Raw genomic sequence first — 12,972 nt, 5'->3', positions numbered from 1 at the left:
CATGCAGGGTTGATTGATGGCAACAGGCCATCAGGTTTGGATGTATGAACAGGGCAGATGCATCAACGTACATGCAAATATGTATGAACCAACAGGATAAATGTCCAGGGGTGTTAATTGTGATTGCACATACCAATTTCACGTGGAATGGATTATATGTGGTTATAGGGTAGGGTGAAGAAAATTTAATTAACAACTTCAAATACCAATACATATGCTGTACATTTCTAATAGCTGCAGATATATACACACTACAGTTCTGCCTACAGTTTCCTATGTGATAACTACTTCAGGATGGTGATAGGAATGTTACTGCTACATCAATATACATTTTCATTTTTATTCATACACATTCATATCTGGCTCTGTTCAGCTACATCATCCTGCTACATTTGCTTTATATAGCTATAGACAACTGTGGATGTTTGGTATTTCAGACAACCATACTATCTGCATATTGCAGACTGAGAGCAACATATCCAGATTTTGGGATACACATTCCAGCTGCAGGAACACTTTGAACACATTTCGCAGTTTGGTTCTGCTTGTCACATTCATTTCATTCTGTACTGACTGCAGTATACTTTATTCAGGAGTTATTACTACTTTATTGGTGGATTCATAAGTCTTTCTCACACTCTCTCACTTGTTTTATTTTTACAATTCAGGATGGTACTTAATTCTAGGCTTTATTCACATGTTTTACCTGTAGTTATAACAATCCTTTCCAACAGTCTCACTTCTGTCATGTTTCTGTATTTCAACAGGGATATATTTCACACATGTGTTTTACTCAGCTTCTGCAGCTGTACTTTTCAGCCTGCTGCAGGTTATGTACTATTATATTACAGGTGGGACATCTTTATTTCAGACTTGTTTAATTTTTATGTTTGGATTACAGGCTGCATCACACTTTTGTAATCAAGCAATACTTGCAAACCCTCTTACACTGTTACTTGCACATTTTATTAATTAGTGACTACACTGCACTCTTTTGCTAACTGTCATACTTATATATTTATTTACAGTTACAGGGAGAGAATTACTGACCTGCCTGGTGGCGCAACCGTGCCAGCCTATCGCCATAGGCTCTACGGTTCGCAGAACGGACACCTGCAGCTGTAATATAAATAAAGTAATATTGGAATACACATCTCCATAATATCAGCTAGGTTAATTTCTTACATAAATAATTACATGTAACTTACTCAGTAGTGGGGCGTTGGGCATTTGCCGGACCTCCTGGATCCAACGGTTCAGTTGGTCCTGCTTCCGTCTCTTCAGGTCCGTATGGTGGTGACGGACCTGCTCACCAGTCCTTGGTATCCCTGTGGCACTGGTGAGATCATGAGCCAACCGGTCCCACGCCTCAGCCCTATATGCTCCCCACAGGACCTGGCCCTGCATGAGTTGGGCCTCATGATTGTGGACAAGGAGCCAAACCATATATTTGGACTCCTCAACACCCCACCTCTGTGCTCGGAAGCAACTACCCTCACCTACACCTGACATTCTGGCTGCAAGTCGGTTCTACAATCGGTTATGCTGTGTATTCCCGCCTATGGGGCTTATATATGCTGTTTTTTCCGCACTTATTTGTGATTGGCCATTTTGGAATTGTATCAGCTTCACAAAACCTGCTTTGTCATGCTCCTCTTTCTATTCATTCATATATATATGCTATTACTGCATTTCTAAGTGCAACTGTCATGGCTTAGTGGTTCAGTAACTTGACTATGGTGCATGGTATCCTGGGTTCGAACCTGGCCATTGCATTTTATATTTTATGACTGTCTACACAGGCTAGGAGGTGTGTCTGTGTAAAGGCAGTTTTGATACAGCTTGCTCAATGTTGCCCGTCAGTTTGCTTGTTGGCGCGGTGCACAGCTCTGCTGGTTTACGCGTCATTTGGCTGTCAGCACGCATATTACGCTCAGCTCAGCTATGGGCACACAGTTTCAGCGTGTTAAAACACTGCTCAACCCCGGGCACTCATTTTACACCTGTTAAACCACTGCTCACCTACAGGCACTCATTTTATACCTGTTAAAACACTGCTCACCTAGAGGCAGATGTACTCAACTTGTTAGACTGTATGTAGCTCAGCTATAGGCACATCTGACATTTTTTTTTTTTATTATCTCACATTTCTTCAAAATACATTGCCCATTTCATTACATTTTACATAAAATATAATTTTATACGTGTACATATATGTCGGGGACTTGTTTTGTGCTTATTTCACTAAAAATAAAAGTTGATGTTGTGGGGGCTCGAACCATGACTGCCTGCTCTTCAGCCGACGTCTCTACCGCTACGCTATTGCTTCTTGGCTTACTTTGCTTATTTAGTTCTTATATGCTTTTCCACTGACTGCTAACTGTGGCTAAGCTACGGGCACGCCCGTGCAAACGAGCGCACTCACGGGCAAACATCTTTACAATTTAAAAAAAATTTATAAGATGTTCATTTCTACATTTTATGTTCGTAGTCTGTGGGGGCATGTGTTGTGTTGTGTTTATTCACATTTACATGGACTCTGTCGTGGGGGTTTACTTTCGGGACTTTTACTCTTCTGGGGGCGTGTCTGTTTGCAGGGCTCGGCCTACGGACACGCCCCCTACTGTCTTCCACGGACCGTGGTAGCCTTAGGTGTGATTCAGCATGCCCTCATGCATATGCATGACATGCTGACATCACACCATTTAACTGCAGCTTCCGTGTAAGCCTTGTAACTCTTACACGGAGGCTTAGTGAATCCTGCCCTCAGACTTTCTTTACCCATTTGCCCATAGAACTTTTTTAGAGATGCTTAGTTTTAAATAAGACACTTACTTTGGTGACACTTGTCAGCAAGTGGTTTATGTTTGGTTATAGAGGACCTCTTGAAGGTCCCAGAGTGATCCTAAAGCTTGGAGAAAAAATACTCCGTTACTGTATCCCTCAGCTTTGGAATAATCTTCCAGCACTTCTAATGGTCAGCACTTTCTATATAACTTTCAGATATTAACTTTGAACATTTTTAAAACATTAGCTACCTGTCACACAAGTGGAATTGAATTGGATACTTTGTCATCTGCTAAATTACCTGTAATCCTTTACTGTCCATAGTTTGTTTCATAAAAACATGTTAATGTCTTCAGATGCTGTTCTGAATTTAAACTGGCGCTTTTACTGGGTTTTAATTAAATGGCAGTGACTGTTCGTTATTAGTATATTTATTCTCATCACTGTACTTGAAATATCTATTAATTGTGTCCATGTCCACAGTGGTATGTGTGTTTACTGTCTAATTATTTTGTTTCCCAAGACCTTATCTCCTTTGGCACTTTCTGTAAATTGTCAGTACTCAGCAAGGACAGCCAAGTTAGTAAGTAAAAATAGGCAAATAAATATAAATGCAAGTATAACCACCTGTTACTACAATATAAACACTTTGCCGCTGTGCTAGTTTTCTTTGAATCATTTAAAATGTGATACAGCAGTGCAGCATTTAATATTATACCATGATCCCCCCAAAACGTGCACGCTGATTGGCCAGCGTGCCCGTTGTAAATCGAGTTATACTAATGGAAAAAGGTCCGGTCACCCGGACTTTTTTCCATTAGTATAACTCGTTTTTTTTAAACACTGTCTCGCTATGTTAAATGGGTTTAACATATGAGACAGCTTTAAATAAGCAACGGAGATCTCCGTTGCTTATTTTAAAGCTGTCTCGCTATGTTAAACCCATTTAACATAGCGAAGTGTTAAAACAGGAAAGCAAGATCTCCGTTGCTTTTTAGTGTCTCGCTATGTTAAATGAGTTTAACATGGCGAGACAGTTTTAAAATAAGCAACAGAGATGTCCATTGCTTATTTTAAACTGTCTCGCTATGTTAAACTCATTTAACATAGCGAGACATAAAAAGCAACGGAGATCTTGCTTTCTCCGTTGCTTTTGCTCAACTCTGATGTACTGCGCAGCGCAGTACATCAGAACTGCCGTGGATGCCAAGACATCTGCGGAAGGGCAGTAAACAGGCATTATACTATGCCATTATTTAAGAAAAGTAACAGTTTCTTTTCTTAAATAATGTCATGTTATAATAATAACCACTTCTGGGTGTGGGTAATGCTAAATTTACCCACGGTTGGCTTTGTTTGGTCCCTCTGGACCAAAATACGCCAACCGTGGGTAAATTTAGCATTACCCACACCCAGGCGTGGGTTATTGCTATATTGCTTCCTCTCATCACCTGAGTCTACTGATTCTATGGTACAGCTATTGTTTTGGATACCTTTTGAATAGAATTAATTGCATGCTCGTTCTTTTTACATGTGAAATTCCAATTTCCTTCTACATTTCAGAGACATGCTGGGGGAGATATTTGTGATGCTAAATCAGCCCTAGCAGGTCTGAGTTTGTATATGTCTACCCTGTGTAATTGACTGGTTGCTGCCTTTTGCTCACTGCTTGGTGAGCTGGCTTTGACCCCTATGAATAAAGCAGATGTAGAAAACAGATTGGTTAAACAAGCAGATTCTTCTGTGGTATAAGACTGATATTTATCATTCCCAATTCCTCAGTGGCATTTTGAGTTATCTGCCAAGATAAACCAAAACTGGCCAGTTTTCTAAAGGTCAGAGTCCCCTCCATCTCTCTTCTTGTGACAGTTGATTGGCTGAACATATCCAGAGTGAGAAGCCTTCAGCTGTCACAGGAAGTGAGTGCTTGGTCTTTTTCTGCCATCCAAACAAGAAAGTCCTCTGACTCTTAACAAAATCCACTATTGTTTTTTTTTTTTTTGGATTACTGCTCAGTTAAGCCCCACTTGGGGACACCTTTCATCTCAGTTTATTATTAGATTTATCATTCTCTTTCAGTTTTGTGTTTATTTAAACAACTGTTGTAATATTTTATTTCTAACAGTGTTTATTTGGCTTCTGTCTTTGACAAGTAATCATTTTTTACTGTTTCTGAGGAAATTTTTAGTATTTCCCTCAGAAGTACTGTGTGTGTGTGTGTGTGTGTGTGTGTGTGTGTGTGTGTGTGTGTGTGTGTGTGTGTGTGTGTGTGTGTGTGTATACTGTTTGACACTTGGGGCTATCTTGTGCTTTCAGAACTACAAATTAATTGTGCCTGTCTTTACTGTTGTTACTGTTCTTTAATCTCATCTTTTGACGGGAAAACAATGTAAAATTTATAATCTGATGTTGTTAATCTTCATTCATTCATGACAAATTGGAACCGACTCGGCCATTATAACAAACTCGTGTCAGCCAAAAACTCTCGTGCTATACTTACCCATAGTGCCCCTCTCTTCAACTCCTCAGATCTTGTTTGCCGCATAGAGTGTCAAGACGCGACAGGCCAGCTCTCCAGCTAAGTGGTATAGATTTTCTAGCATTTTTTCAATAATATTTCTTCTGCTTTTGGGATTTTCCCCCCTCTAATCATTCCTTTATTAGTCGCTGATAATTTGCTTACTTTTTCTGTCTGTTTGAGTGACTTTCCCGATTTTCTTACCAAGTTGTTGGTATTTCTTCGTACCATTGGTGGTACAGGCCCCTACCGTCACTGGTATTCTATCCCTTCCCTTTCTTTTTACCCATTGGGTACACTTTTTTTACCATCATTGGTAATAAAACCCATTTAAAATTAATCTTCCTTTCCTGAGTGTGTGTGTCTGTTTTTTCTTCTGTACAGCTATTCTGACAGGGCCTTTCCCTTGTTGCTGTTCCATTTGTAGCTTTATGTATTGAATTTTAGACCAGTTGTTGTAATGGCTGATAGGAAGGGGAAACAGGTTTCAAACATGTGTCACAGGAAAATGCATAATTCTGATGGACATTTATCCTGCATTTATTGTTTTGGTGTTCCACACTTGAAGGTTCAACCCCCATGTGAAATATATAAGGGCTTTACTGGCCACACTTTGGTGTAAAGAAAAAACAACTAAATTTTAAAGGGTCTCTTGAAAACCCATTTCTCGGAGGCTTTATCTGAGGCAGAGGTCTCAACCCGTCCTAAAAAGGAACCTAAGAAGTGGGGTCAGTCTGTGCCATCCTCTCCTCATACTAGTGAATCTAAATCTGCTAAGTCCCACGTGGAACGAAATCCAAACAACCAAAACTGACTTATGCACCCATCTCGGCACCGGAGCCTAAAACACAGTCCATGGTGCCGTCCTTGGCTACGGAACCAATTATGCCTTCAACACCTATAGTACCAACCACTTTAATGGTACCACAGAACCTCTTGGCACCAAAAATAGTTTCTCCAATACAGGTCACTACACCCACTCCAATACAACCTTCTGGTCCTTTGACCACAGTGCCGAAGGTTGAAACCTTGGCTCGGACCTGATCCATTTCTAGGGCAACAATTGATCCCTTTTCTTTAACAGCCTGATTCTCCATTGGAGATGTCAACCCACTCCACCAGGAGCCTTTCGGAGCTTGACATAGTGAGACTCATGGATCACCTCCTGGCAGCCAGAGGGATTCCTGCTCTGTGTACATTCTCATTCCCACCCAGAGCAGAGTAATTTTCTCCACAGACTCCGACATATAGTCCTCCGTCAGCCTCCTCACAGGTTTTGGAGTCCTCGATGCCAATGCCTGTCTGGGTTCCAGTTTCTTCGGTTCCACTGGTAGATCTTACCATGGTTCCGGAGCCTACCCTATGGTCCTTGATTCAGTCGGAGTCAACCCACCCTCAAGATTGTGACTGGTCTGTTGGCACCATGACCCCTAGTATGGCACCTGTTTTTTTCTACTGCACTGTGTACGGTTCAGGTTGTTTTGACAGCTCCAATTCCTGTCGCTGCTCCTTCCTGGGAGCAGGCTTGTCAGAGTGGGGTGTGACCCCGGTTCTCAGTTCCGGGCTCCCATCCATCTTCGGGCAGGCCTGCTTTCCAGGTGATGGAAAGGGCACTCACCTCAGCAGGTTCACAGCTGATCCTTTCAGCAGCAGAAGGCCACATATACATGTCCACTGGTCCACAGCTGACTCAGTCCACTACCCTGGGACATTGAGCACAGGAACCTCAAGATACCCTACCGCAGGGCACCCTCTCTTTGGAGTCCTCTTCAGATCCCCCCACTGAGGAGCCATCCTGTAAGAGATCGTGCAAGAGGAAGCACGTGGATTCCCCTGAAGAATTCCTCACCGAAGATGCAGACTATGATGAGGGGGAAGGGACCCACAGTCGTACTAGAAATCTTAAAGCAGCAGGGAGACTGGAAGCCCTCCAACCCTTCCTTTGAGGAGTCTGTATTCTTGCAGGATTTCTGTACTAGATCCTCTACTTCCTGGGTGACCCCACCTGCAGATGATCTAGTTCAGCTCATCGTGCAGAATGCCTGGAAGAATCCTGACACCGATGAACCTATCACCCGGAGACCGGGCAAAATTCTATCCCTTCCAGAGGATTACCCACATTGGTCCAAAGGCTTGGCAGTAGATGCTATGGTGGTGGAGGCAGCCACTAGGAAAGAACTTGCTGAGGAGAGTCCTGCTGTCATTCCTCCAAACAGGGAATCTCGGACAATGGACAGACTAGGGAAGCAGGTGTATGCTTCATCAACCTTTGCCATTTGGTCCTTGAATTACCTAGCATCCGTTACTCTTCTCCAGAGGGACCTTATCACAGAACTCTCATGAACCGTAGCAGGAGCAGCAGCTGATGAGGTATGTGACAAAGTTGCCTCCCAGCTTGCCACCCTAGAATCCATATCTAATTTATCCATGTAGTTGATTTCTCATACTACCGAAGGGGAGGCTAGAGCAGCAGGTGCAGGCGCTGTCATGAGAAGTCTTATCTGGATGCGCTTATGCAACTTTGCGGACCCCTTTAACTCTTCCTTTGTCAACACTCCTGTTGACTTTTCCTCTCTCTTTGGCCCAATGATGAAAGACACATTAGCCAGGTGTGAAAAGGACGGCAAGACCCTGTCTGCTATGGGCATGCATTTTTCCACTCCCCAATCATCCTACTGTAGAAATCAGAGGATTGGAAAGATGTAGTTCAGGAAATCCCAGGGTCCTTTTTGTGACAAACATGGTGAGTACCCCCCCCCCCAGGGCAATGGGGGTAACTCATCAGTTAGATGCCCCTCCTGAGGCAGAGGGGTTTGCATAATCAGAGCTCCAGAGATTCTTTCTCTGGGCAGACCTTTCACTGTGCCTGAAGAGAGGCCCAATTGCTTGCCTCTGGAAGCAGTCAGGAGATGATTTTCTCTGCACCACCTAGCCTGGCATTCCGTAAAGACAGATTCTTGGGTGCAGACAATATTTACCAGAGGTTTTCACATCCCTTTCTATCTTTACTCGAGGCCACAAAGGCAAATCCCTGACATTCCACCCAGTCAACGGGATGCAGTAGCACAGGAAATTTAAAAGCTGCTTCTAAAAAGAGTCATCCAAACAGTCCCATCAGACCAGATAGAATCCAGATTTTATTTAAGGTTCTTTTTAGTGCCAAAAAAGACAGGGGACTGGAGGCCAATTTTGGACCTCAGCATCCTAAACAAGTTCATCAGATAGACAAAATTCCAGATGGTCACAATTCAGCCTATCCTCCCGTTTCTGGCGAAAGATGATTGGATGTGGTCGATAGATCTCCAGGATGTGAATTATCACATAAAAATGGACAAATGCCCTAGGAGATTTCTCCACTTCTGGCTAGTCGCCAATCACTACGAATTTCGAGCGCTGCCCTTTGGTCTCACCACAGCCCCCAGAGTGTTCACCAAATGTATGGCAGTGGTAACAGCTCTCTTGAGACTGTAAGGATTCCTGGGTGTTTCAGTATTTAGACGATTTCCTCCTTCCCACCCCTACCAAGCATCTGCTGCTTCTAGCCTTGTGTTACACCCTACAGCTAGCAAGATCCTTAGGGATCTCAATTAACGAAGAAAAGTCCAAACTGGTACCTACTCAAAATCTAGAATTCATAGGTGCAGCATTCGACACTCAGTCTTGCCTGGTCGCCCTCTCGCTTCACATGGCTCCAAAAACTAAGATCTCAACTCCAAGTGACACTCCCTCAGGGCAAGGTTTCAGCTCGTGCAGTCCTTCAACTACTAGGATCAATGGCAGCAATGATTACTATATTTCCTCCAGCAAGACTAAACTCATCATATGTCTTTCCTGATCCGCATAACAAACAACTGCAAACAAGACTTACATTAGTGGATGAAGCCAGAAAAGGAACTATGGAGTCTCACCCTCTCAGCACAAGGCCATAGTGACCATGGTCACATCCCTGGTGGGGTGGGGAGCATTTCCAGGGAAAGATAGGCCAAGGCACCTGGTCCCCAGAGGAGGTCAATCTGCATATCAATGTTCTAGAACTGTGGGCAGTGTTTCTGGTGTTGTAAGCATTCCAGTCTGTCCTCCCATCAGGGACAATTGCTGTCCAGGTGGACAAACATGTCTGTCGTCTGGTATATCAGCAAACAGGGGAGAACCAAATCCTAACCGTTGTGTTGGGAAACCATGAGGGTTTGGCAATGGGTGATATCTTCCAACCACTTTCTGATAGCAATGCACATTCCCAGGGATTCCAGAGTGATTGCGGACAAGCTGAGCAAAGGCATTCTTCTGACTCGCCAGTAGTCCCTCAATCTTGTCATAGCAGTGAAGATCTTCATCCACTAGGGTCAGCCTTGCTGCGATTTATTCATGTCCCCCGACAACCAGAAATACAGCAGCTACTTTGCCCTAATTCCCCCCCCCCCATGGGGAGTCCCTGAAAGATGCTGTAATACACGATTGGCCCATGGGACTTCTTTATGCATTTCCTCCTCTTCCTCTGATCCTTGTAATTTCTAGAGTAGGCTCTTTAGTTGAGATGCAGAGTAATCCTCATTGCACTCTATTGGCCCTGACAAGTTTGGTTCCCGTTCCTTTGGCCTCACCTGGTCCACCGACCCTGGACTCTGGATCTAACTCTGGAATTACTGTTGCACCTGCAAAGGTTGATCCAGCCACACATATCAAGTCTCAGGCTGACAGCTTGGTTCCTCCACTTCAAGTAATTGCCAGGCAGAATAATCTATCCTCCACTGTACAAAACTTTCTTCTGGCTTCCCATAAGCCTTCCACCAGAAAACTTTATCTCAGCAAGTGGAAAAGATTCATAGCTTGGTTTTAAAATAAAGAACTAGACTCCTTTTCAGCTTCAGTTAGCTCGGTACTGGACTCTTTATCAAATCTCCTACATTCGGGAGCGGCAGCTTCCAGTGTTTGAGTGCACCCGGTAGCCATTTCAAACTTCCACAATGGTTTCCAGGACTTCTCTTTAATATCTCTCATCTCTGTAAGACCTTTTTGAAAGGGGTCACACATATTAGACCACCCTTCAAAGAGCCAATTGAACGTTGGAATTTGACACTAGTTCTACAAACCTTGACTTGTCCTCCATTTGAACCTGCTGCCACTTGAGTTATGAAGTTTTCTATCTTGGAAAACTTTTTATTCTTGGCAGCAATTACCTCAGCAAGGCGAATATCAGAACTACAAGCTTTGTGCAATTACCTCAGCAAGGCGAATATCAGAACTACAAGCTTCGTGCATAAAACACCCTTACATGGTTTTCCATAAAGAGAGAGTATCACTTCAGACTAACCCCTCCTTCTTACCCAAAGTTGTTTCAGATTTGAGTATTAATCTATCAATTGACCTACCAGTGTTCTTCCCCAATCTTTCTAATAAAGGAGAATATTGTCTGCATTTGTTGGCTGTACATAGACAATTACGTTTCTACTTGGACATGACTAAATCGCTACGAAAATCTAACCAATTATTCTTATCCTTCTCAGGACCAAAATTGTGAAAACCTGTTTCTAAAGTAACTTTAGCTAAATGGCTGAGAGATTGTTTTTCCTTTGCCAACAAACAAAACCAAATCCATCTAACAAATGAAATTCAAGCGCACTCAGTCAGATCAGTTGTTACGTGTGTTGCTTTCCATTCCAGAGCATGGACAACATTTGTGCAACAGCCACATGGGTTACTCCTCATACTTTTATCACTCATTACAACTTGGATTTGGTCTCCAGGGGGAGAGCATCATTTGGCTCAATGGTGCTCTGGAATATTCTTCCATAGGGCCTCCCAGGGATTCAAGTAGCTAGGGACTGTGTCCCATTCGTCATGAATGAATGAAGATTAACAACATCAGATAAAGAAGTTATATTCTTGCCATAACGTTCCATCTGTGTTGTTGATCTTCATTCATTCATGACATCCCACTAGGGTGGCCACCTTTCGTCGTGGCTAAAACCGGAGTAAAGTCACACCCCTCGCATCACCAGTAACCCCGCCAGTCCCACCCCCTCTCCCGCCTACATCCTGCCAGTTGTGTGATGTCATGATGACATCACACAGTGGGGAACGCCCTCTTTTTCCGTTCCTCCTGCGTGCTTTCGGCTGATTTACTATGCTTTCTGTAAAAAAGCATAGTGAATCAGCTGATTTACAAACTTCGATAGTCTGTTTCCTTTTTGAAACAGGATACCGGAGTTTGTACAGTGTTGTCCAGACTACCGGAGAATCAGTTTGATTTCCGGATAGTCCGGAAATAAAACAGAGGGGTGACAACCCTACATCCCACCCTCCTTCCTCTTCCAAAAGGCTCCTGGAGTTTCGGATTTGGTCCTAGCTTCATGATAGGGCATTTGCTCAGATAAAGTTTCCGCGTTCCTTTCTTACGGGCAAAATTGATCTGAGGAGATGAAGAGAGGGGCACTATGGGAAAGCTTAGCTCAAGATTTTTTAGTTGGCACGTGCAAGTTGTTATAACAGCCAAGTCGGTTCTGAGGACGGAACCGATACCCCATTCATCATGAATGAGTGAAGATCAACAACACACATGGAACATTATGGCAAGACCATAACTTCTTTTTTTTTTCAACATTTATACATTATTTACTATATGTTTGATGCTGCTTTGTTTTTAACATTGGATCATGATTTTACTTTGAATTAAGTTATTTGAATGTACTGTGGAAATTTTACTCTCTCTGACAAAAGATATATTTTATATTGATGTTGAATATTATTTTATGGCAGTTTAATGTGGTTAAAATGTGTGGAGCTAATTTCTAACACTGCTTTGGCACAATGATTGCTTTGGTATTTGGACTTTGTCCTGGAAATTATTTAACTTCTGTCAGTTGTAAAATAATTCTAGTTGCTTTTATATTTAATGTTGTGTACAGAATCCAGTCTTTCTAGGAGACTGCATGTGTTTAGTCTAAATTAATTTGGTGTAAATACATTTGGAGTAATTTTGGATTTTAAACATTACACTGATGATTTTATAGAGTAATGTATTTTTTGACTATGTATATTTACTTTTGTGAGTAAGGGGATCTTGTGTTAGACTCACTTACACAGCTATAGAGCCACTGAAATATGGGTGTCCTTTGTGAGACTGAACACGGAGGGTTATATAATTAGCAGGAATTGTGGGTTGCATAGGGGCTTGCCCCCCCCAAAAAAAGTTTATTTTTCAGTATTCTCTCTTTTTTATATTAAATTGTTTTAGATTGTATTGAGCTTAGACTGAGTGAATTTAGATGCATCAATATAGACCTCTAGGGACATTTTAGATGTATTAATAATTACTTATTTTCACCAACAGGTATATTAAGCATCATTCTTTTATTTATTTTAGGATATGCAAGTGTTAGAGTCAAAATTACTTGAAAAACGTGCAAAAGAAGCAGAAGAAAAAGAAAGAGAGAAGAAGCTGGCCAAACTGAAAGAAAAGGTTTCTAAAATATTATCTTGTTTATTTATGAAACCCAATTTCTAGGGTATATTTATTTTAAGGTTGGGTAGGAAACTATTAACTTAGTTTTTGTCTTGATGAATTATTACTTCAGAATTACTACCTGGATTATCTGCTTTCAAAGCTCATGAGTCAGAACATGCCATGCACTGTTAAATCAGAGAAGGAGGCCCTGCACTAATAGTCA

General features: G+C 42.3%; 1 protein-coding gene across 1 annotated transcript in view; it reads left to right on the top strand.

The window, feature by feature from the left end:
* CCDC112 (coiled-coil domain containing 112) overlaps positions 1-12,972 on the top strand; it is a 1,199,833-nt gene that overhangs the window by 1,006,726 nt on the left and 180,135 nt on the right. The window contains exon 8 of the mRNA XM_044059045.1: positions 12,669-12,764. Within this exon, the coding sequence (XP_043914980.1) occupies positions 12,669-12,764 (96 nt within the window). The remainder of the gene's footprint in view (positions 1-12,668; positions 12,765-12,972) is intronic.

This window comes from Protopterus annectens, chromosome 17.part0, assembly GCF_019279795.1.
Source record: "Protopterus annectens isolate FY-2018-M chromosome 17.part0, PAN1.0, whole genome shotgun sequence".
NCBI classification, from domain to species: domain Eukaryota; kingdom Metazoa; phylum Chordata; order Ceratodontiformes; family Protopteridae; genus Protopterus; species Protopterus annectens.
Note: the sequence above shows the minus strand (reverse complement) of the source record. Positions and strands in the feature narration are given on the sequence as shown.